Below are 25,841 nucleotides of genomic sequence, written 5' to 3'. Positions count from 1 at the left end.
AAAGTGTGTGACTGCTTTAGAAAATGAACTGCATTCTAAAATAGTCTGCAAGACGTTTGCAATAATGCAGCCCATTAGATTATAACAAATGTTATTATACAGGAATGCTCATTGCTCAGCTTAGAATCCCTACAGTGCAGAAGGCGGCCATTCACCCCATCGAGCCTGCACTGACTACAATCCCACCCAGGCGCTATCCCCGCAATCCCACGTATTTACCCTGTTAATCCCCTGAGATACTAAAGGGCAATTTAGCATGGCCAATTCACCTAATCTACACAAGTTTTGGACTGTGGGGGGAAACTGAAGCATCTGGGGAAATGCACGCAGACATGGGAAAAATGTGCAGACTCCACACAGACCCGAGGCCAGAATTGAACCTGGGTCCTTGGCGCTGTGAGGCAGCAGCACTAACCACTGCATCACAGTGCTGCTCCATTAGTTTCTCAGGGGTTTGGAGGAGCAAATGTGGTGGTATGTGCCAAATAAAACATCGGTCTCACATTTCAATGTTACAAACATGGGGAGGTGATGACCGGGTTGTATTATTGCTCGACTATTAAGCCAGAAACTCAGCAAATGTTCTGGGGATTTGGGTTTGAATCTTGCCACAGCAGATGGTGGAATTTGAGTTCAAAAAAAAACCTGGAATTGAGAATCTACTGATGACCATGAAACCGTTGTTGATTATTAGAAAAACTCATCTGGTTCACCAGTTTCCTTTAGCAAAGAAAATCTACCATTCTTACCCAGACTGGCCTACATGTGACTCCAGAGGCACAGCATTGTGGTTGACTCTCAACTGCTCTCTGAACAAGGGCAATTAGGGATGCGTAATAAATATTGGCCAGTCAGCAATGCCTATGTCCCAAGAATGAAAGAAGAAAACTCCCAAGTATATTAGCAGATAACTAAACGTTGTGAAGCACAAGGCTTTAGAGGTTAAATCACTGATTATATTTAGGAAGGAAATAGATTTATTTCTAGACTCCAGACTCCCTGGTCTTGTACATCCCACCACCACTGCCGGTGCAAATGGAAAAGCCAAAATTCCATTTGTTTCAGTGGGACTGGAGAATCCCAGCCATGGGCAACATCAGAGTTCCAGTCTAAAGGTGCTAGAGGGATCAACTATGGTCATGGTGAATGGTGGAGCAGGCTCAATGGGCCAAATGGCCTGCTTCTGCTCCAATTTTCATTGTTCCTCTGTTTTTACAAGTAATCTCCCGATTATAAGATGTGGGAAGTTAGTGGCACTGAATCATGCAGACAATAAAACAATATTCTTCAGCCAACTCACATCCAAGCTCATTTCAATAAAGTATCTCAGAGCACCAGTGTGTCAAACTGCCAGGTTAGTAAATGGAGTTCATTCACTCAGATCAGCAGCACCTCAAAGATAGGTGCTAGAATGAAGACCAGTATTTCCCACTTCAGCACAAACCAGAGAGCAATATTGTATCCCAGATCATAATGTCCTTCACTTGGCACAAAATAGCAGTTTGACAGCCATGGTACAGAATTTCCCTGCGTTCCCACTGATCACCAGGCATTAAACATGGAAAATCGGAGCAGGAGGCGACCATTCAGCCCTTCAAGCCTGCTCCATCCATCATTATGATCACAGCTGATCATCTGACTCAATCTCCTGATCCCGTCTTGGCCCTGTATCCTTTGGTCCCCTTTGCCCCAAGTGCTATATCTAATTGTTTCTTGAAAACATTCAGTATTTTGACCTGAACTGCTTTCTGTGGCAGCGAATTCCACAGGCTGGCCACTCTCTGGATGAAGAGGTTTCTCCTCATCTCCATCCTAAACCATCAACCCTGTATCCTCGAAGTGTGACGCCTGGTTCTGGACTCCCCTGCCATTGGGAATATCCTCCTTTCCTGTCAGAATTGTATAGGTTTTTTATGAGATCAACCCCCACCCCCTCTTTATTCTTCTGAATTCCAGAGAATACAATCTTAACCAACCTAATCTCTGCTCGGACGTCAGTCCCATCATCTCAGAAATCAAGCTTCTCTGCACTCTATCTCTAGAGCAACAACTGTTGAAGTATAAATAATTCCTGCCCACAGAATTTTGTATCCATTACAACAGTCTTGATACAATGTGTAAACCATCAACAATACTTACGCATGAAATTATATGCAAGAAATGACAACACTAAAACAAATGGCACAACCGTGGCAGGAATTAGATATTGTGGTAGTTTGGCTGCTGGCTCACATCCTTTTTCTGCAATAGATAACATCATATTAATACACAAACTGCACTTCTAACTATCACATTAATTTAATGACTCATTATAACATATAAACACAAGTTATTAACATCACATACCCTTTTTAATATGTATACAATGCAGAATTCATTAACTGTCCCCTCCTAGAGGTCTCTCAGTTATAAGAGACCATTAGAAATTCTTGGTTCTGAACACTTTCACCTTGTATCATTCTCTCCAGTTCATTGTTCCCTAGAAGGAAGGTGATGGCCTAGTGGTATTATCACTAGACTATTAATCCAGAACCTCAGCTCATGTTCTGGGAAAACCCAGTTTCGAGTCCCACCACGGCAGATGGAGGAATTTGGATTCAATGAAAAAAAATCTGGAATTAAGAATCTACTGATGACCATGAAACCATTGTCAATTGTCATAAAAACCCATCTAATGTCCCTTTAGGGAAGGAAATCTGCCATCCTTACCTGGTCTGGCCTATATGTGACTGCAGAGCCTACAGCAATGTAGTTGATTCTCAACTGCCTTGGGCAACTAGGGATGGGCAATAAGTGATGACCAAGCAGTGACGCTCATGTCCCACGAGTGAATAAAAAAATTGATTGGATGAATTCTGCATTCTGGACTCAACTGGGAACATGTCTCACAAAATTGTTCCTGATTACCAATCGTTGATCTCAACCATTTAAAAACAGTGAATGGTTGAGCAGAGTTTTTGTACACTCTCTACCAAGTTGGTGAGGAGCCCTGAAAGCGTCAATTGTCAGCAAGCATTTCAAATGTATCTCACTCCCTTGAAATAAAATACTCCTTCTTAAATGCTGTTTGCCTTTAGAGTGTGTGGAGAAGTATTCCAAGAGAATGAAAATGTCAGAGTCGAAGTAAGTTTAAAGTTTATTCAGTAGTGTCACAAGTAGGCTTACATTAACACTGCAATGAAGTTACTGTGAAAATCCCTTTGTTGCCATACTCTGGCACCTGTTTGGAGAATCCACTGTTCGCTGAGGGAGAATTTAGCATGGCCAATGCACCTAACCCCCTGGCCTAGGAAAACAACATGACATGAACCCAACATCCCAGTTGAGGCCATCCTCATATGTGCAGAACTTGGCAATCAGTTTCTGCTCAGTGACTCTGCGCTGTCATATGTCATGAAGGCCGCCTTGGAGAACGCTTACCTGAAACATTCTCCAAGGCAGCCTTCACAACATAGGAAAATAACAAACATTTAAGATCCAAATGTTTTAGAGTGATATAGAATTTTAGGATTTTTACAGCACAGATGGAGGCCATTCAGCCTATTGTGTATAGGCTAGCTGGTTGGTAAAATAAGATCTTTTCTAAGTATGTAAAGAGGAAGAGGGTTAAACATTGGTCTCTTAGAAGCAGAGACAGGAGAAATTATCATGGGGAGTGAGGAAAGGGAAGACACACTGAACACATTTTTTTGTCTGACACCTTCTATACTCTTCAAGGAATCCACTTGATCCCAGCTGTCTACATATGTCACATGCCTCCTCCTTTTTCTTGGTCAGGGCCTCAATATCCCGAGTGATCCAGGGTTTCCTACTTCGACCAGCCTTGCCTTTCACTCCAAAAGGAATGTGCTTACTCTGAACCCTGGTTAACACAATTTTAAAAGCCTGCAACTTGCCAGACATCCCTTTGCCTGTCAACAGACTCTCCCAATCAACTTTTGAAAGTTCCTGTCTGATAACATCAAAATTGGCCTTGCCCAAATTTAGAAATTTAACTTTTGGGTCAGACCTTTCCCATAGCTGTCTTAAGACTAATGGAATTATGGTCACTGGTCCCAAAGTGATCCCTCACTAAACTTCTGTCAACTGCCATTCCTTATTTCCAGAGAGAGGTCAGGTTTTGCCCCCTTTCTAGTCAGAGTATCCATATACTGAATGAGAAATTCCTCTTGAATAGATTCAACAAATTTCTCTCCATCCAAGCCCCTAATGCTATGGTTGTCCCAGTCAATGTTGGGTAAGTTTAAGTCCCCTATTATTACCACCCCATTTTTCTTGGAGCTATCTGTAATCTCCTTACATATTTGTTCCTCAACTATCTGGGTACATTAACACTGCAAGAAATTACTGTAAAAATCCCCTAGCCGTCACACTCCGGCCCATTTTTGGTTACGTTTAGAGACAGAATTTCAGCAGACCAATGCACCTAGCCAGCATGTCTTTCAGACCATGAGAGGAAACTGGAGCACTCGGAGGAAACCCACGCAGACATGGGGAGAACATGCAGACTCCATGCAGATAGTGACCCAAGGTGGGTATTGAACCTGATTCCCTGGCGCTGTGAGGCAGCAGTGCTAATCACTGTGCCACCATGCCCACTGATGACACAATTTTCTCATATAACAAGGTCTTTCTTGTTTTGGTCAAAGGAGTGAATTGCATTCCAATATATTCCCCCCCCTTACTGTCCTCCCAACCACAGTGGTTAGTACTGCTGCCTCAGCTCCAGGGACTCAGGTTGGTTGACTGCCTGTGTGGAGGCTGCATGTTCTCCCCATGTCTACGTGCATTCCTCCGGGTGTTCCGGTTTCTTTCTAAACACCAAAGATGTGCAGTTAGGTGGATTGGCCATGCTAAATTACTCCTTAGTGTCAGGGGATAAACAGGGTAAATATGTGAGGTTATGGGGATAGGGCCTGGGTGGGGTTGTTGTCGGTGCAAGCCCAGTGGGTCAAATGGCCTCACTGTGCATTTTAGGATTCTAGGAATCCTCATGGCTAATTTTCCTTCCCGCTGGAATCTCCTTTGCACTCTATCCAATGCATTCACATCCTTCCCCAAGTAACGCACCCAGAACCGGACATAGCACTAAAATTCAACATGACCTGCTTTCTTTTGCACTATACTATGGCCAAGTTCTCTAACCTCGCCTGCAGCTGGGATTCTCCAGTTGTGCTGCAGTGAAAGGAGTTTTGGCTGAGTGCCAAATTCTCCATTCTCGCTGGCAGTGGCAGGATGGACAAGATAGGAGAATCTTGGCCAATATGGTCTATCAACTACTTTCAAGATATCTTGCTAGTTTCAAAGACTTATGTTCATGTACACGAAGGTCCCTCTGTTTTTGCACCTCCCTAAGAGATTCTCACTCTATTTTATACTGTCTCTCCATATCCTTCCTGTCAAAATGAATCACCTCACACTTCTCTTCATCGGCCCAACCCACCACCTTTTGAAGTTCATCATAGTTGACAATGTTTCCAATCTTCATATCATCAGCATTGTTTGAAATCACACCCTCAACACCACAGTCTAGGTCGTCAACACTGCAGAATGAGGCCCATCAAGCCTGCACTAACCACAATCCCAACCAGGCTCTATACCAATAACCCCAGGCATTTATCATAGCTAGTGCCCCTTACGCTAAAGGGAAATTTAGCATGGCCAATCCACCTAATCTGCTCATTTTTGGAGTGTGGGATGAAACCAGAGAACCAGGAGGAAACACACACACACACACACACAGGCATGAGTAGAATGTGCAAATTGTGCACAGTGACCTGAGGCTGAGAATTGAACCCAGGTCCCTCATGCTGTGAGGCAGCAGTGCTAACCACTGTGCTGCCTCAAGAGGAAGATCAAGAGCAAGGTTCCCAACATTAACCCCTGGGGAACTCCACACCAAACCTTCAACTAATCTGAAATACAACCATTTATCAATATCTTCTTGTTTAGAATTAATTTATTTGATACAAGGGTTTCTGAACAAGGAGCGCCACAATGGTTAGCACTGCTGCCTCACAGCTACAGTGATCTGGGTTTGAATCCCAGCTTGGGTCACTGTCTGTGTGGAGTTTGCACATTCTCCCTGTGTCTGCACAGGTTTTCTCCGGGTGTTCCACTTCCCTCCCACAATCCGAAAGATGTGTCGGTTAAGTACATTGAGGGAGAATTTAACATAGCCAATCTACCCGAACAGGCACCAGAGTGTGGCAACTAGGGAATTTTCACAGTAATTTCATTGCAGTGTTAATGTAAGCCTACTTGTAGCTAATAAATAAACTTATAAAATAAATGAACTATCGATTGCTCTACCGCAGCATTGAGATAGTAAACACTGCATCATTCAAGCATAAAGTGGAACATTTTTCAAACAAAGGGAGATGCAGAACTGAGAGGAGAGAGAGGGGTTAGATTTGGAGTGGTCTAGTAAAGAACTGTCACAGCCACAGTGGACCAAATGGCCTTCTTTTGCATAGTTAACAAAACAAGTTGATGGTGTGAAAATTGCTCAAAACCACAGTGTAATTAGCTTTTCCTAGCCGCACTGGATTTAACAGGATATTACTTGCAGAGTTGAGCTTTTAGTTACAATTTTATCGCTTAAATCTCACCAGCTCGTTTCAATGTTTCATCAATCAGGATTGCCGACACAACTGTGACAACAGTGTCATGGAAGAGAGTGAGTGCACTCAGAACTTTGCTGCCAGCTGGAACCAAACAAAATGGAATTACAGAGTGCACAAGTGTCTCACACACACAAAGACATATAAGCACAGTTGAGTACACAGGTGCCCACGTACATTTCTGATCTCTGTCTCCCGTTCTGCTCATGAAGAATACAAATTATCAGGGACTGTGCAGTCCACGTTCCTGTGCTAGGGGCGAGATACAAAAGGGTCCAAAGAGGAAATTTGTTCACACAGAGGTAGTGTAGAGGCAAGTACAATTTTGTCTTTTAAAAAGCATTTAGACAGTACATGGGTAAGATGGGTACAGAGGGATATAGGCCAATATGGGCAATTGGGGCTAGCCTTAGGGGTTTAAGAAGAAAAGGGTGGCATGGACAAGTTGGGCCAAATGTCCGGTTTCCATGCTGTAAACCTCTTTGACCCTATGACTAAAGTGACCAAAGTTCAGCAAACCTACCTTACCTTAAGTTGATCTTTCTCTACATCCTAGCTATGACTGCAACACTACATTCTGCACTCTCTCTCTTTTCCTTCTCTATGAACATTATACTTTGCCTGTACAGCACGCAAAAAACAATACTTTTCACTGTATCCCAATACATGCGACAATAATAAATCAAATCAAACACAGGGAAATCAAGGGGAGAACAGCCCACATCCCTAACAACCGGCCCAATATCCTGCCCATTTTAAAATAACATGAATAGGATGGGAATAGGGGGATATGGTCCCCAGAAGGGTAGGGGGTTTTAGTTAAGTGGGGCAGAGGTGCTGTGTTTTACATGAAACTTCAAGTTGAAGTCTATTATTCCCTTTTACATCGATGTGAAAGCTTTTGTGACTTCACAGGCATCACGGTTGCACAGTGGTGCACTGCTACCTCACAGCGCCAGGGGCCTGGTTTTAATTCCCAGTTTGGGGTCACTACCTGTCCGGAGTTTGCACATTCTCCCTGTGTCTGCGTGGGCTTCCTCCAGGTGCTCCGGTTTCCCCCCCACACTCCAAACATGTGCGGGTTAGGTGGATTGGTTGTGCTAAATTGACCCTTAGTGTTTAGGGAACTAACAAGGGTAAATGTATGAGGATAGAACCTGGGTGGGATTGTGGTTGGTGCAGACCTGATGGGCTGAATGGCCTTCTTCTGCACTGTAGGATTCAATGAATAATTATTTTCCTGGTGCCCTAGACAACTTTTATCCTCCAAATATCAAATACAATAACTTGTTCATTAATCTGCCTTTTGTGGGATTTTCCTGCTTAATTTAGCGGCTTCATTTCCTGTTTCATAACGGAGACTATACATTCAAAAAGTACTTCCATTGGCTGTGAACTGGCAAAAGGAGCTATGGGAATACAATTTTGTCCACTCAGTCTGTCTCCTATCACTGCAGAATTAATCATTCCCCTGTCATTCAGAAGCCTATCTTTCTGCCCATCATATTGCTGCTGATCCTGGCCTCATCATTCAGAGACAGAATCGGAGAATGCCTACAGTACAGGAGGGCCATCCAGCCTGCACCAATAACAATCCCACCCAGGGCCTATTCCCATAACTCCATTAGCATTAACCACTGTGCTGCCCTCTATCAACACAAAAGCTCCAACTGTTATAACAGCCTCTTCTGGAGGCCTCGCTTCCAACCTTGGGCTTTGGAGAGGGTCATCACAATAGCGAGGACAGGTAAGACTCATCCTCCAGACAGAGAAACAGTAGCTGACCTAGTCACCAGAATTTTGCTGCCCCGCCCATCACAGAATTGGAGTGGACGAGGGGCAGACAATGGAAACGTCCATTGACCTCGGGCGGAATTTTACAATTTCCATAGAATCCCACTGCGCAGGAGGCCGCCATTCGGCCCATTGAATCTGCACCTACCACAATCCCACCCAGATCCCATCCCCATAACCCCATGCATTTACCCTAGCAAGTCCTCCTGACACTAAGGGGCAATTTTGCATGGCCAATCCACCTAACCTGCACATCTTTGGAGTGCAGGAGGAAACCGGGAGGACCCGGAGGAAACCCATACAGACATGGGGAGAATGTGCAAACTTCGCACAGACCCGAGCCGGCGATCGAAGCCGGGTCCCTGGCCCAATAGGCAGCAGTGCTAACCACTGTGCCACCTGTTTCAGGACAAGCGTGGCTATAAAATCCCGTCCAATTATTCAAAGCAGGAGTGTCAAATCCACGTGCTTTGTCGAGCCTGACCTGACATCCTGGCACAAGCCACAAGCCACGTTCGGCACAAGTTACTTGGAAAGATCGGGCTGGAATTTGGTAGATTGCTAATATCTCTCACTTAGCTCCATAGTACAACTGTTGGGTGCTGCCAATCCACACTTTTCCCTGCCAATCCTGTATTTCCCTCTACCCATGAGGAAACCAGAAATACAACAGGTTTATATTTGAAGTGTTCCGTTGAACAAGTTAACTGGCCATCCTCTTAACTCCTTCTTCTCTGCCCCTCACTGCTCCTATCTCCCACAATTAACCCTGGTCATTCTGATAGTGTGATATGAATATATAACATCATGTCTGAACTTACTTTCGGTTGCCAAGATCCTTTTGAATTTTTTGGGACAATATTTTGTGACGTTCAATATTGCACATTTTAATGACAACAGAGCAAAAAGTACCAACATGAACCATGCGATTTCATCAGCTCCTGTTGAAAGAACGAAAAAAAAATTCGAAATATCCCTCAATTAGAGGAGAAAAGGCATTATCTCACCACCATTCCTAAAGAATATGTAGCACGAAAGTAGCCGATAGCCTACTGGTATTATCGCTAGATTATTAATCCAGAAACTTCACTAATGTTCTGGGGACCCGGATTCGAATCCCACCATGGCTGATGGTGGAATTTGAATTCAATAAAAAAAAATACCTGGAATTGAGAATCTACTGATGACCACAAAACCGTGGCTGGAAAAACCCAACTCATTCACTAATGCCCAACAGGGAAGGAAATCTGCCATCCTTACTTGGTCTGGCCTACATATGACTCCAGTGCCACAGTGATGTGGTTGATTCTCAACTGCCAGCAGGCAACTAGGGATGGGCAATAAATGCTGGCCAGCCAGTGATGCCCCTGTCGCACAAATTAATGGAGGAATCGAAGGGTAATGTTGCGTACTTTGACCAGGTGTACAGATGATGTAGGGAAATGTCTGTAACTGCACACCATCCCTACATTCCCGATTTCAGACCACACACAGCTAACATCCCCTAAGGGATAACTCAGCTAATGATAATATATGGCGCTGCTGCCTCATATTGCCAGGGACCCAGGTTTGGATCACTGTCTGAGCGAAGTTTGCATATTCTCCCTGTGGCTGCATGAGTTTCTGCCAGGTCCTCTGGTTTCCACTCTCAGTCTGAAAGATGCACTGGTTAGGTGCATTGACCATGCTAAATTCTCCCTCAGTGTACCCGAACAGGTGCCTGAGTGTGGCAACTAGGGGATTTTCACAGTAATGTCATTGCAGGGTCAACGTAAACCTACTTGTGACACTAATAAATGAACTTTGGCCAATTAGTTGGCTCACTAGCCTATCAGCACCCTTTTCTCCTGTAGATCAAACTGTTGCGATTGTTTGAAATTTGCTATTTTTGTGTTTGTCCTGATGGGTGCAAAATGAAAAGCTTTGACAATGTGTGTCTCTTTTCAGCAATATGTCAGAGTGTACAATATTGTAGGATACTAACTAGTTGAAAAGAAATGGGTGCAATACAGTACCTTCGACTTGTATCCAACAGACGATGGCACACGTCAGAAGCACAGATGGAAGAATTGAGAGCAGCTGTAAGATGCTGAGAATATTTTCAGGTAGCTGAGGACCTGGATCATAAACAAATTCACATCAAAATTAATTGAGCAAATAATACGTTCAAATTAATTAATCCATGTAAAAAGGAGCAGAAATTAAAAAGTCACATCTAAATGTTTCATAGAATCTCTTATTAAATAGATAAAATTGATAGGCGGCACAGTGGTTAGCACTGCTGCCTCACAGCGTCAGAGACCTGGGTTCAATTCCCAGCTTGGGTCACTGTCAGTGTGGAGTTTGCATGTTCTCCCCGTGTCTGCGTGGGTTTCCTCCAGTTACTTCAGTTTCCTCCCACAATCCAATGATGCACTAGTTAGGTGCATTGGCCATGCTAAATTCTCCCTCAGTGTACCCGAACAGGCGCCGAAGTGTGGCAACTAGGTGATTTTTCACAGTAACTTCATTACAGTGTGAATGTAAGCCTACTTGTGACTAATAAATAAACTTTCAAAACTTTGATAGACGGCACGGTGGTATATAAGCAGCATGGTGATACAGTGGTTAGCACTGTTCCCTCATAGCACCAGGGATCTGGGTTTGATTCCCGGCTTGGGTCACTGTCTGTGTGTAGTCTGCACGTTCTCCCCACGTCTATGCTGGTTTCCTGCGGGTACTCCAGTTTCCTCCCACAGTCTTAAAGCTGGTTAGTTGGGTGCATTGAACCAAACAGGTGCTGGAGTGAGGCAACAAGGGAAATTTCACAGTAACTTCCTTGCAGTGTTAATGCAAGCCTTACTTGTGACTAATAAATAAACTTCTGAGCTTTACTTTAACTTTAAATGGAAGCATCGAAGAGTACAGGACAAACCTTTTAGGACAGAGACGAGGAAAAATGTCTTCACCCAGAGAGTGGTTAGCCTTTCACTACCACAGGAAATATTTGAGGCCAAAACATTGTTTTCACAAAGCAGTTAGAAATAGCTCTTGGGAAAAGGGGATCAAGGGATAAGGGCAAAGATGGGATCAAGCTATTGTGTTGGATGATCAGCCATGATCATAACGAATGGCAGAGCAGGCTGGAAGGGCCAAATAGCCTCCTTCTGCCCATATTTTGCGATGTTTCCAATTAACCGAACAGAAACCGTGTAAGTATCAACTTTGTCCTACCTTTCACTTTTTGCAAGCGTGAATTTATTCCAATGATGAAGAAAAGAGCAATCACAATGATCAATGCAGCAGTAGAGAATGCCAGTGTGCAATAATGCTGATGTGGAAGTCCTGAAATACAGAATTCATTTCAAGGTTTATGTTATTTTTGAACCAGATTATAGACAGTTTCCTCATCCATCTCAAAATCTAAGAACATGAGGAACAGGAGCAGGAGTGGGCAATTCTGCTCCTTGAGCCTCTTCCATTTAATATGATCATGGCTGATCTCATCTCAGCCTCAATTCCACTTACCTGCTCGTTCACCTTTCAAACATTTTACTAATTAAAAATCTGTCCACCTCTTCCTTAAATTTACCCAGCGTCTGGCAACCATTACATTCTGGAGTAGAGAATTCCCCAGACTCAATTCTTTGAGGGAAGTAATTGTTCCTTTTCTCTGTTTCAAATGTGTCACCCCCTTATCCAAAAACTATGGTTGGTTGCCCACAAGAGGAAACATGCTCTCCACGTCGACTTATCAATCTACTGATCATCTTGTCCAGCTCAATTAGTTCTCCTCTCACTCTAAATTCCAGGAGTACATAAGAACATAAGAAATAGGAGCAGGAGTAGGCCATCTAGCCCTTCGAGCCTGCCCCGCCATTCAATAAGATCATGGCTGATCTGTCGTGGCTCAGTTCCACTTTCCCGCCCTCTCCCCATAACCCTTAATCCCCTCTCTTATCAAAAACCCATCAACCCGCTTCTTAAAAATATTTAGCGAGGCAGCCTCCACCACATCAACGGGCAGAGAATTCCAGAGATTCACCACCCTTTGAGTGAAGAAGTTCCTCCTCAACTCCGTTCTAAACTGCCCCCCCCCTTTACCTTGAGGCTGTGCCCCCTAGTCCTACTGTCTTTTTTGAGCGGGAAGAGTCTCTCCACCTCTATCCTATCCATCCCATTCATCATCGTATACATCTCAATGAGATCTCCCCTCATTCTTCTAAACTCTAACGAGTACAAGCCTAGTTTATTCAGCCTCTCCTCATAGCTCAACCCCCTCAACTCCGGTGTCAGCCTAGTAAACCTCCTCTGCACTCCCTCCAAGGCCAAAATATCTTTGCGCAGGTGCGGCGCCCAAAACTGCACACAGTACTCCAGCTGCGGCCTCACCAATGCTCTATACAGCTGCAGCAACACCTCCCTACTTTTATATTCAATCCCCCTCGCTATGAAGGCCAGCATCCCATTCGCCTTCCTGACCACCTGCTGCACCTGCAAGCTGGGTTTTTGCGACTCATGCACAAGGACCCCGAGGTCCCTCTGCACCGTCGCCTGCTGCAGTTTTTCGCCACATAAGTAATAGTCCTTCCTACCATTCTTCCTACCAAAGTGGACCACCTCACACTTGCCAACATTAAATTCCATTTGCCATTTCCTGGCCCATTCTCCCAGCCTATCTAGATCCTTCTGCAGACTCTCCACACCCTCCGCACAATTTGCCTTTCCCCCAATCTTGGTGTCATCAGCAAATTTCGACACCCTACACTCGGTTCCCTCCTCCAGATCATCTATATAAATGGTAAATAGCTGAGGCCCCAGCACCGACCCCTGGGGCACTCCACTAGTCACCAACTGCCAATCCGAATAGCACCCATTGACCCCCACTCTCTGCCTCCTATTTGACAACCAATCCTCTATCCACGCTAACACCCTACCCCCAACTCCATGTCCCCTGACCTTCTGCAATAACCTCTTGTGAGGTACCTTGTCAAACGCCTTCTGAAAATCCAGAAAGACCACATCCACCGGCTCTCCTCTATCCATTGCCCTAGACACATCCTCATAGAACTCCAGTAAATTTGTCAGACACGACTTCCCTTTAATGAAACCGTGTTGCGTCTGCTCTATCAAGCAATTCCCTTCAAGATGCCTAGCAATTTCCTCCTTGAAAAGTAGAGGGCTAAAGTTCTCAACCTCTCTCTGCAAGTCAAACCCCTCATAAGTTCATAAAGTATAGGAGCAGAATTAGGCCACCTGGCCCATCGAGTCAGCTCCACCATTCCATCTTGGTTGATATGCTCTTAATCCCCATTTCCTGCCTTCTCCCCATAATCTTTCAACCCATTACCAATTAAAAATCTAATTCCTCCTTAAATTTACTCACTGTTCCAGCATCCACCACACTTTGGGGTAGCAAATTTTCTTCTTTGGGAGAAGTGGTTTCTCCTCAACTTTGCTTGAAATTTGCTACCCCTTATCCTATGACTACGGCCTTTCATCCTAGAGTGCCGCTCAAGAGGAAGCATCTGCGCCACATCTACTTTATCCATGTCTTTTACCATCTTGAATACTTCATTTTGATCTCCCCTCGTTCTTCTACATTCCAGAGAGTATAGGCCTAAACTGTTCAATCTCTCTTCATACGACAAATCCCTCATCTCTGGAATCAATCTAGTGAACTTCCTCTGAACTGCCTCCAATGCCATTACATCTTTCCTCAAATACAGGGACGAAAACTATGCACAATACTCCAGATGCGCCCTCACTAATGTTTTGTATAGTTTCAACAATACTTCCTTGCCTTTATATTCTATTCCTTTAGCTACAAATGCCACCATTCCATTTACTTTCTTTACTTCTGCTGCACCTGTGTGCCAGTTTTCTGTGACTCATGAATGAAAAATCTCTGGAAACAATCTAGTGAACATCGTCAGAACTTCCTCCTCAGGTAAGGGGACCAGATCATTACAGAATATTTTAAGCACGGTCTCACTAATGCTTTGTACGATAGCAGCAAAACTTCACTACTTTTATATTCTAGTCCTTTAGCAATAAGTACTTAGATTCCATTCGCAAGATTGACAAGATTGTCAAAGTCTTGTTTATTGACAAAAGGACACTTCACACCAGGCATGTTCACTTACTTTATGCACCCAACTCACCACCCCTGCGAAGATGGGATATCACAAACGTGAGGGCAGAATTGAGAGTTTCAAGTTGAGTTATCGAGATCACCAACAACTTGTCCTGGGCCCTCCATGTTGACACTATAGCTAAGAAATCACACCAATACCTCTACTTTCTCAGAAGACTAAGGAAATTTGGCATGTCAGCTACAACTCTCACCAACTTTTACAGATGCACCATAGAAAGCATTCTTTCTGGTTGTATCACAGCTTGGTCTGGCTCCTGCTTTGACCAAGACCACAAAAACTACAAAGGTTGTGAAAGTAGCCCACTCCATCACGCAAACCAGCCTTCCATTCATTGACACTGTCTACACTTTCCACTGCCTCGTAAAAGCAGCCAGCATAATCAAGGATCCCACGTACCCCAGACATTCTCTCTTCCACTGTCTTCTGTCGGGAAAATTATACGAATTCTGAGGACACGTGCCAACTGACTCAACAATAGCTTCTTCCCTGCAGCCAGAGTTTTGAATGGACCTACCTCATCTTAAGTTCATCTTTCTCCACACCCTAGCTATGACTAACACTGCATTCTGCACTCTCTCCTTGCCTTCTCTATGTACAGTATACTTTATTGGTACAATGCGCAAGAAACAATACTTTTTACTGTGTGCTAATACATGTGACAATAATAAATCAAAGCAAAAGAGGCACGGAAGTGAGATGTGGGAAGTCTGCACTCAGTTCTTAAAGGACAGCTTCTCTGAAGAAGGAGCCAAAGTGGCGGAAGCAGCGAGCAAGAGTGTGGGGTCCCTCAAATCTGGGTTCAAGAGGTTCAATGGTCTCATGCACCAAAGGTGCACTATCTGATAGCATTGGCCATTTGTCATCACGTTATCACCTTTCCACCACTGAGTGGAACTTGCTGTCCCTGACAACACTCGACAGGTCAATTCGATGGTGGTATCCACATAGGTAGAATTACTGAAGATTAAAGGCCTTGATAGTGCTTCTATGGGACATAATGAACTGATTAAAGGGGTGTCATTGTCAGATTCCAAATCTCATGGTTCAATGTCACCAGTGTGCAGCAGCACAGTACACCACAGATCAACACAGCTTGTGGCGCTGTGGAGATGGGAGTGCCTGATGATAGCAGTTGTTACCATGGCATACTAAACATGCACACACACACACACACACACACACACACAGTCGTGCTCATTTAAAACCAGAAAGTCCTGCCCGAGGTCAACAAAGACCCCCCCCCCCACCACTACCTTCCCCACCTACTACAATTCCCATGGCAGGTAGGGTGGAAAAATTCTGCCCTTTGACTCCTTTTCCCCTGACAGTTCAAATTCATGTCTTCCATCTCCCATAAGTCCTTTAAGCATGGCACAGGTGAAGGAGGAAGCTGAGGGGTCCTCAGAGGAGCTGGTAAACTTTCAAGGGAGCACTGTCGTACACACCACCAACCTTCAGCAGCATGGATACACGCACACCTCAAGGACGTCTGAAGATAGCTGCAGGTGTCACGTGTTGAGGCATTCAAGGATATGCAGGTTCGGTGGGTTGGCCATGCTAAATTGCCCCTTAGTGTACAAAGATATGTAGGTTAGGTGGATTGGCCATGCTAAATTGCTCTTTAATGCCCAACGATGTGTAGGTTAGATGAATTGGCCGTGCTAAATTGCCCTTTAGTGTCCAAAGATATGAACGTTAAGCAGATTGGACATGATCAATACATGGAGCTACAGGAATGGGACACGTTAGTGGGCCAAGAGTGCTCTTTCAGAGGGTCGATGCAAACTAGATGGGCCAAATGGCCTCTTAGAATCTTTACAGTGCAGTACCATTTTATTACATGTTTTCTGATTAACAACTGAGAGGCTTGACTCACCATAAACAATAAATGAATACGAACTCTTATTCTTGCTCACAGGGTTTTCAACGGTGCAAGTATAGTTCCCGCCATCTGATTTTATGGCTTTTAGAATAATCAATGTGCTGTTGTTTTCCGCTAACTGATAATGTCGGCCATTCGTTATCACTTTGCCATCTTTCCACCACAGAATGGAACTTACTGCCCCTGAAGACACTTGACAGATCAATTGAATGGCAGTACCCACGCAGGTAGAATTACTGGAGATTAAAGGCCTTGACAGTGGTTCTATGAGAAATAATGAATGAACAGATTAAAACGTACACTAAAGAACTCTGTCTTTTATAGGGCAAATCAACACCGAGGTGAACTTCTGGGTTGACTTTCCATCTTCAAGTTCACCCAGTTTCACCTTTACTTCAACCTAACTGCTGGTGAAATTCTCACCCAACGCCCTTCACATTCCACATGACAATCTTAAGGTGATGGGATTTTTAAGCTTCAGGTCCATGAGAGTATTATGGTTTGGGTAAATGAAAGGGGTCACATCATGTGATGATATTCCAGCGAGTGTCTGAGCGAAGATGATGTTACTTTTTAATAGTTCTTAAGGTCTACTGTGGTATTTTGTAAAGTGTGTGTGTGCATGTCTCTAATATAAATGGCTGGGGAATCAAGTTTGTTCTGCATGTGAATACAACCCAGGTGGAAACTTGCATCAGGAGATAAGTGAGGATTTGGATGTCCAGCTGTTGAATTTCAAAGAGAGGCAACAGAAGTTTACAATTTAGAAAAGAATCATGATTAAATTAGGCAAAATTATGAAATTAAATGCCACAAACAACAAAGTTATCAGCAAAATTAAAGCCACAGAATAAAAGGATCAATAGTTGTGTGGACACAAAGTTTCCCAAGTCACAGGAAGCAGGGAGTAGTGATACAAAGTATTTCAGGATAGATAGTGATATTGTGGGAGTTCCAGGGTTCACTTCTTTTCTTGAAATATATTAATTACCTAGATTTGGAATATGCTGGGACAACATTAAAAGACAACACAATATTGGAAGTATTGTAAATTGTCAAGTGGAGAATGATAGATGTTGTTGCGAATATCTAGTTTGTGTGTTGTTAGTTTGGTGGGACATTCTTGAACACGAGGACATAACGATATAAGCTTGAACTAAACTACTGCACACTGAAATAAGTGAAATATTTTATCCAAGCACAAAGAGTAGCAGAATTCTACTGTTGTCAATTGAAATTTGCATAATTCTGAGTTGAACAGGTTTTTCTGTTGGTAATGCATGTAAGGGGTGAAGAACAAAGACTGGTTGTAACAGTGGTTAGCACTGCTACCTCACAGTGCCAGGGACCTGGGTTCAATTCCTGGCTTGGGTCACTACCTATGCAGTTTGCACGTTCTCCCCGTGTCTGCGTGGGTTTCCTCCGGCTGCTATGGTTTCTTCCCACAGTCTGAAAGACGTGCTGGTAAGGGTGCATTGGCCGTGTTAAATCCTCCCTCAGTGCATCCGAACAGGTGCCAAAGTGTGGCATCTGGGAGATTAGCACAGTAACTTAATTGCAGTGTTAATATAAACCTATTTGTTTAAAGAAATGTTTATTTATTAGTGTCACAAGTACGTTTACATAGCACTGCAAAGAAGCTGCTGTGAAAATCCCCTAATCGCCACACTCCGGTGCCTGTTTGGCTGCACTGAGGGAGAATCCAGCATGGCCAACACACTTAACCAGCATATCTTTTGGACTGTGGGAGGATACCTGAGCATCCGGAGGAAACCCACACAGACACAGGGAGAATGTACTGCACATACAGTGAACCAAGCCGGGAATTGAACCCGGGTCCATGGCCCTGTGAGGCAGCAATGCTAACCACTGTGCCACCCACTAATAAAATAAACTTTAAACTGTTAAAGGTGGTGTACAGCTCAATCATGATTTAATAGAACAATAGAACAGGGGTGGGATTTCACAGCCTCGCTTGAGTGAGACCAGATATTCCCACCCAAGGTCATTGGACATTTCCATTGACTGCCACTCGCCTGCTCCAATTCCATGGTAGGCAGGGTGGTAGAATTCTGGAATCAAAAGACAAAATGCTGGAAAATCTCAGCAGGTCTGGCAGCATCTGTAAGGAGAGAAAAGAACTGCCACTTTCGAGTCCAGATGATTTTTTGTCAAAGCTAAAAAGGTGTAGAAAGCAGGAGATATTTATACTGCAGGGGGAGGAAATGAAAGGTGAGTCATAGCCATGGAAACCAGGGGAAAAGACTGTTCATAGCTCTCTCCACAGAGAAAATAAAGTGTGTGAATGGCCAAACAGAGAAACTGTCAGCTATGACAGAAGATGATGTGGGGGGGGGCGCAGGGAATGGGACAGAGGTAGAAAAGTGGAGGGGGGGGGCGGATGGCAAGGAGATAAAGTAGACGGGAAGGAAAGAATGGAGGGAGTAGAAAAATGAAGAAAGTCCATAAAGAAATAAAAGGTAGGGAACAGTAAAAAATTAAATAAAATAAAATGAAAACAAAGGGGTCGAGGAGGGGTAGAGCTGAAAAATTGTTGAATTTGATGTTGAGACTGGAAGGCTATAAAGTGCCTAGCCAGAAGATGAGATGCTGTCCCTCCAGTTTCACTGGAACATTGCAGCAAGCCAAGGACATATGTGGGCATGGGAGTAGGATCGTGTGTTAAAATGGCAAGTAACCGGAAGATCAGGGTCCTGATTATGCACAGACCAAAGGTGCTCAGCAAAGCGATCAGCCAATCTATGCTTGGTCTCTCCAATATAGAGGAAAGCACATTGGAAGCAGCAAATGCAATACACCAAATTGAAAGCAATGCAAGTGAAACACTGCTTAACCTGGAATGAATATTTTGGACCTTGGAAGATAAGCATAGAAGAGGTAAAGGGACAGGTGTTACATCTTCTGGGATTGCATGAGAAGGTACCATGAGCGACGGGAGAGATGTTGGGTATAGTGAAGGAGTAGACTAGGTTTATCCTGGAAGGAATGGTCTCTGTTGAATTCCAGTGCTGGTGCAAGAGGCTGAATGAATACAGAATGGGAATGCAAATAAGCCAATCTCAAGTAGAAAAGTTCTACTCAAGTTCAGGAACCAAAATGTGATGAGGTATCGAAAGCACTTACCAATGAGTTCCAAATCTGCACTCCATTGCCAACCTGTGCCTACAGTGATGGTGTAAGTCCCTCGGTCAGTAGGTTTTAAGTTGTTTAATTTCAGAGAGCCGTTGGATGTACTGAATTGCAGACGTGATCTGAAGTGTTCAATTGGTTCCTCTATTTGGTGATCTTTGTCAGCTGGTGCATAATCCAGAATATTTACCAGGCTTTCCTTGCTGTCATTGAAGGTCCAAAAGACATCAATGTTGCTGAGGTTGGATTCATATTCAGGATCCAATAAAACTGATGAACCAATGACTCCAAATACTTCTTTCCTTCGAGCTGATTCAGATCAAAAACAAATTCAATTTTTTAAACTGGAGCAGTACAACATTAAAATGTCACTTAGACGAAAAGCTGCAACAAATAAGATGGACAATACCCCTCACTTCAGGGAACAGGGCAGAGGAATGGCACATTTCTCTCTCCCTCCCTCTCAGTGAACACGCAGCATGGCAGTGGGGAGGGTAAGAAAAGAGGCTGCAAAGGGACAGAGATCCCACATGCCTCGTCTGAAGGAAGGAGACTGGCTGGAATCGGGGGTGGGTGATGGTCACAGAACAGCATTCCCCATAGAATCCCTACAGTACAGAAGGAGGCCATTTGGCCCATCAAGTCTATAACGAGCACAATCCCACCAGGCCCTATTCCCATAACCCCATTCATTAACTCTAGCTAATCCCCCTGATATTAGTGGGCAATTTAGCATGACCAATCAACCTAACCCACACATCTGTGGATTGTAGGAGGAAACCGGAGCACCCCACCATGCAGACGCCACACAAGCAGTGACCCAAGCTAGGAATCGAACTTGCTAACCACAGTGCCACCTCTATTGGCCTCATGTGGGGTCTTTTGAGCCTCGGGTGGGCGAGATGGTAAAATCCTGACAAATCTGTTCAGTCCAAGAGGATATATTTGGCTGAGGGGCCTGTTTCCATGCTGTAAACCTCTGACTCTATATCCTCCATCACCCCATTTCCATTTGTTTTACTTCATTTCTTCCTTTCACCTTATTCATCGATTTTATAACTTTATGTTCTTATTTTTCCACTTCTAAAGTCCTACTTCCTATCTTGTTTTCCAACACACCACTCTCCGCAGCCTCCCCCCACTCCCCCCCTCCCCAACACCCCAGAGGCCACATGCCTCAGGTTGTCCTTTGACACTCTGCACCCCTTTGTTCTGCAATTCACATATTCCGATTTCTTAATGGACACAATTAGCACCATCCCCAGCCTTTAACATCACCATTCAAATTCCTTTCGTTCTTTTTTGGTCTATGCTATTCCTATCAATGTCAGCACCGGGGAGGCGATGACCTCGTGATATCATCACGAGACTATTGATCGAGAAACTCAACAAATGTTTTGAAGACCCAGGTTCAAATCCCACCACAGCAGAATTTGAATTCAATAAAATATATTTGGAATTCAAAGTCTAATGATGACTATGAAACTATTGTCATTTATTGGAAAAACCCATCTGGTTCACCAATGTCCTTTAGGGAAGGAAATCTGCTGTCCTTACCTGGTCTGGCCTACATATGACTCCAGAGCCACAGCAACGTGGCTGATTCTCAAGTGCCCTCCAAGAGCAACTAGGGATGGACAATAAATGCTGGCCAGCCGGTGACACCCATGTCCCTCAAACAAATGAAAAAACCCACCCCCACCTCCCCCTACACCCCCTCCATCATAGTATAAATCTTGTCCGACTTTCCTTGTTTTCAGCTCTGACAAAGGGTCATCCAGACTCAAAACACTGGTTCTATTTTCTCTCTACAGATGCTGTCAGACCTGCTGAGATTTTCCAGCATTTTCAGTATTTTTGTTTCAGATTCCAGCATTTGGCTTTAGGATGCATCTTTTACTTTGTATAAGCAATTGGTGGCAGCCTTGTGTACCAACTAGAAGATGCTCCACACCAACAAGCCAAGGACATTTCGATAGCAAGTTCCAAACCCACGACCTCTACTGCCTACAAGGGCAGCAGACACATAGGGTGTCCACCACCTGCAAGCCACACACCATCGTGACTTGGAATTGTGTTGCCATTCCTTCACTATTGCTGGTTCCAAATCCTGGAACCTCCTTTCCAACAGCACCGTTGGTGTTCCTAAACTGTGGACTGCGGCAGTTCAAGAAGTTGGTTTCCGAATGGATAATAAACATTGACCTAGCCAATAATGCCAAATTCTATGAGTGTATAAAAAATCCTCTAGTGTCTGTAACTTGAGCTTCTCATGTTACAGCCACTCCCAAGCCCTGGAATTCCCCCATAAATTTCTCATTTGGCAAACATTGTTTCACATGTGTTTTAATGTCTACTTTTGTGGTCTGTGTTAAATTTTGTTTGCTAGTGATCACAAAATGCACTTAGTAAGTTTTGAACATCATAAAACCCTATGGCACCGTGGTTAGCATTGCTGCCTCACAGGGTTCTGGGTTCAATTCCAGCCTCGGGTCACTGTCTGTAGGGTGTTTGCACGTTTTCCCCATGTCTGTGTAGGCTTCCTCCGGGTGCTCTGGTTTCCCCCCCACACTCCAAAGGTGCACAGGGTTAGGTGGATTGGCTATGCTAAAATTGCCCTGTAGTAAGCAGATTAGCAAGGATAAATTCATGGGGTCCCAAGGATAGGACCAGGGTGGGATTGTTGTTGGTGGGATGAATGGCCTCCTTCTGTAGAGATTCTATGATTCCGAAACCTCAAGTAGTTATTGAGAGGAGGGCAAGCAGAGGGTAGAAGTAAAATACACCATTCCACAAATCCTTACATCCTGGAGGAAAGTGCTGCCCTCTTTGTATGTCAAGGAGAACATAAGAACATAAGAAATAGGAGCAGGAGTAGGCCATCTAGCCCTTCAAGCCTGCCCCGCCATTCAATCAGATCATGGCTGATCTGTCGTGGCTCAGTTCCACTTTCCCACCCTCTCCCCATAACCCTTAATCCCCTTGCCTATCAAAAACCTATCTACCCGTGACTTAAATATATTTAGCGAGGCAGCCTCCACCACTTCAACGGGCAGAGAATTCCAGAGATTCACCACCCTTTGAGTGAAGAAGTTCCTCCTCAACTCCGTTCTAAACTGACCCCCGCCAATCTTGAGGCTGTGCCCTCTAGTCCTACTGTCCTTTCTGAGCAGGAAGAGCCTCTCTGCCTCTATCCTATCCATCCCATTCATCATCTTATATGTCTCAATGAGCTCTCCCCTCATTCTTCTAAACTCTAACGAGTACAAGTCTAGTTTATTCAGAGATTACAGAAGATTAGGGTGCACGGAGTTGGGGGGGAAGGTGTTAGCGTGGATAGAGGATTGGCTGTCTAATAGGAGGCAGAGAGTTGGTATCAATGGGTGCTATTCTGATTGGCGGTTGGTGACTAGTGGAGTGCCACAGGGATCGGTGTTGGGGCCTCGGCTATTTGCCATTTATATAGATGATCTGGAGGAGGGGGCTGAGTGTAGGGTGACGAAATTTGCTGTTGACGCGAAGATGAGTGGTAAAGCAAATTGCATAGAGGGTGTGGAAAATCTGCAGAGGGATCTGGATAGGCTGAGCGAGTGGGCGAGGACCTAGCAGATGAGTATAATGTTAGCAAGTGTGAGGTAATCCACTTTGGCAGAAATAATAGTAGGAGGGGTTACTATTTAAAGGGTGAAAAGCTGCAGCATGTTACGGTGCAGAGGGACCTGGGGGTCCTTGTGCACGAGTCGCAAAAGCCCAGTCTGCAGGTGCAGCAGATGATCAAGAAGGCGAATGGAACGTTGGCCTTTATAGCGAGGGGGATAGAATATAAAAGCAGGGAGGTCTTGCTGCAACTGTACAGGGCACTGGTGAGGCCGCAGCTGGAGTACTGTGTGCAGTTTTGGTCGCCGCACTTGCGCAAAGATATTTTGGCCTTGGAGGGAGTGCAGAGGAGGTTCATTAGGCTGATACTGGAGATGAGGGGGTTGGACTATGAAGAGAGACTAAACAGACTGGATCTGTACTCGTTGGAGTTTAGAAGGATGAGGGAGGATCTTATAGAGACGTATAAAGATAATGAATGGGATGGATAGGGTAGAGGTAGAGAGATTTTTCCTGCTTCAGAAGGATAGCAGGACTAGAGGGCACAGCCTCAAGATTGGGGGGGGGGGGGGGGGGGGGGGGGGGGGTGGTGGTGGTGGTGGTGGTGGTGGTGGTGCAGTTTCGACCAGAGTTGACGAGGAACTTCTTCACTCAAAGGGTGGTGAATCTCCGGAATTCTCTGCCCGTTGAAGTGGTGGAGGCTACCTTGCTAAATATATTTAAGTCACGGGTAGATAGGTTTTTGACAGACAAGGGAATTAAGGGTTATGGGGACAAAGCAGGAAAGTGGAACTGATCCACTTCAGATCAGCCATGATCTTACTGAATGGCAGGGTAGGCTTGAAGGGCTAGATGGCCTACTCCTGCTCCTATTTCTTACGTTCTTATGAAGTGGAAATGGGGCGGAGATGAACTTGCAAATCTGGAGGCAGTCCTTAGGTGGCCATGGAAATCGATGTACAGCAAGATTGTCAGGTTACAAGACCCATCTCTGCTTACCAGGGCATTGACCCAGTTGAATTTGTGGTTGTTAGGCCCTGAATCTCAACAACCTGATCCAGCCCATGCCTTTTCATATTACCCGTTCTAACTCAGTCTGCATTAAATATGCAACTAATAGAATAACACTTAAAAGTTAGCAACACTGGAGGAGGAGGAGACAGAGCTGGGTGTTCTTCGCATTCATGCGAATACAAACTATGATGGGCGGTATGGTGGCACAGTGGTTAGTACTGCTGCCTTGCAGCGCCAGTGACCCAGGCTCAATTCTGGCTTTGGGTCACTGTCTTTGCGGAGTTTGAACATTCTCCCCGTGTCTGCATGGGTTTCCTCCCACACTGTGCAGGTTTGGTGGATTGGCCATGCTAAATTGCCCCTTAGTGTCCTAAAATGTGTAACCAGGGTAAATTGCACAAGTGCACCAAGGTATCTAGTTACAGGCATTAGTAGGGTAAACACATAGGATTAAGAGGATAAGGCCTGGGGAAGATGCTGTCAGAAAGTTGGTTCAGACCTGATGGGCTGAATGGCCTCCTTCTGCACTGTTGGGATCCTATGAAATTTGCCCCAGATGCTGTTCCATAGCAAATCTTTTAGTTCATTCACAGGAATGTGCCAGCACTTATTGCCCACCCCCCAATGAACCAAATGGAGCGGGGTTAAGAGTCAACCACATCCTGACTTGAAAATATGTTGCCATTTCTTCGCAGTCGCTTGGTCAAAATCCTGGAATTCCCCTCCTTATCGGCATTGTGGGTCAACCCACAGTACATGGACTGCAGTGATTCAAGAAGGCAGTTCACTGCCACTTTGCCCGTATCCCACGAATTAATTTAAAAAAAACACTGCTGTGGATCCAGAGGCACATTGTTTAAAGTTTATTTATTAGTATCACAAGTAGGCTTACATTAACACTGCAATGACGTTACTGTGAAAATCCCCTAGTCGCTATGCTCTGGCACCTGTTTGGTACACTGAGGGAGAATTTAGCATGGCCAATGCACCCTAACCAGCGTGTCATTCAGGCAGTGGGAGGAAAACAGAGCACCCAGAGAAAATCCACACAGACACAGGGAGTACATACAAACTCCACACAGACAGAGACCCAAGCTGGGAATTGCATCCAGGTCCCTGGCACTGTGAAGCAGCAATGGTAAACTCTGTGCAACCATGCAGTCCCACTGTAGAACAGGCCAGGTAAGAAATAAGAACATAAGAAATAGGAGCAGGAGTAGGCCATCTAGCCCTTCGAGCCTGCCCCGCCATTCAATAAGATCATGGCTGATCTGTTGTGGCTCAGTTCCACTTTCCCGCCCTCTCCCCATAACCCTTAATCCCCTCTCTTATCAAGAACCCATCAACCCGCTTCTTAAAAATATTTAGCGAGGCAGCCTCCACCACTTCAACGGGCAGAGAATTCCAGAGATTCACCACCCTTTGAGTGAAGAAGTTCCTCCTCAACTCCATTCTAAACCGCCTCCCCTTTATCTTGAGGCTGTGCCCCCTAGTCCTACTGTCTTTTTTGAGCGGGAAGAGTCTCTCCACCTCTATCCTATCCATCCCATTCATCATCTTATACGTCTCAATGAGATCTCCCCTCATTCTTCTAAACTCTAACGAGTACAAGCCTAGTTTATTCAGCCTCTCCTCATAGCTCAA

The 25,841-nt window shown here is 44.7% G+C and overlaps 1 protein-coding gene across 1 annotated transcript in view; it reads right to left on the bottom strand.

Moving 5' to 3' along the window:
* The window catches only part of LOC145348171 (uncharacterized), a 45,689-nt gene that overhangs the window by 15,092 nt on the left and 4,756 nt on the right, over positions 1 to 25,841 (bottom strand). Inside the window, exons 2-8 of the mRNA XM_080196364.1 lie at positions 19,581 to 19,895; positions 16,431 to 16,700; positions 11,631 to 11,741; positions 10,433 to 10,534; positions 9,239 to 9,358; positions 6,612 to 6,707; positions 2,140 to 2,241 (exon numbers count right to left, since the gene is read on the bottom strand). Coding sequence (XP_080052490.1) covers positions 2,140 to 2,241; positions 6,612 to 6,707; positions 9,239 to 9,358; positions 10,433 to 10,534; positions 11,631 to 11,741; positions 16,431 to 16,700; positions 19,581 to 19,895 — 1,116 coding nt within the window. The remainder of the gene's footprint in view (positions 1 to 2,139; positions 2,242 to 6,611; positions 6,708 to 9,238; positions 9,359 to 10,432; positions 10,535 to 11,630; positions 11,742 to 16,430; positions 16,701 to 19,580; positions 19,896 to 25,841) is intronic.

The sequence above is a fragment of the Carcharhinus amblyrhynchos genome, chromosome 9 (assembly GCF_965287045.1).
Source record: "Carcharhinus amblyrhynchos chromosome 9, sCarAmb.v2.hapA, whole genome shotgun sequence".
In the NCBI taxonomy this organism is placed as follows: domain Eukaryota; kingdom Metazoa; phylum Chordata; class Chondrichthyes; order Carcharhiniformes; family Carcharhinidae; genus Carcharhinus; species Carcharhinus amblyrhynchos.
Note: the sequence above shows the minus strand (reverse complement) of the source record. Positions and strands in the feature narration are given on the sequence as shown.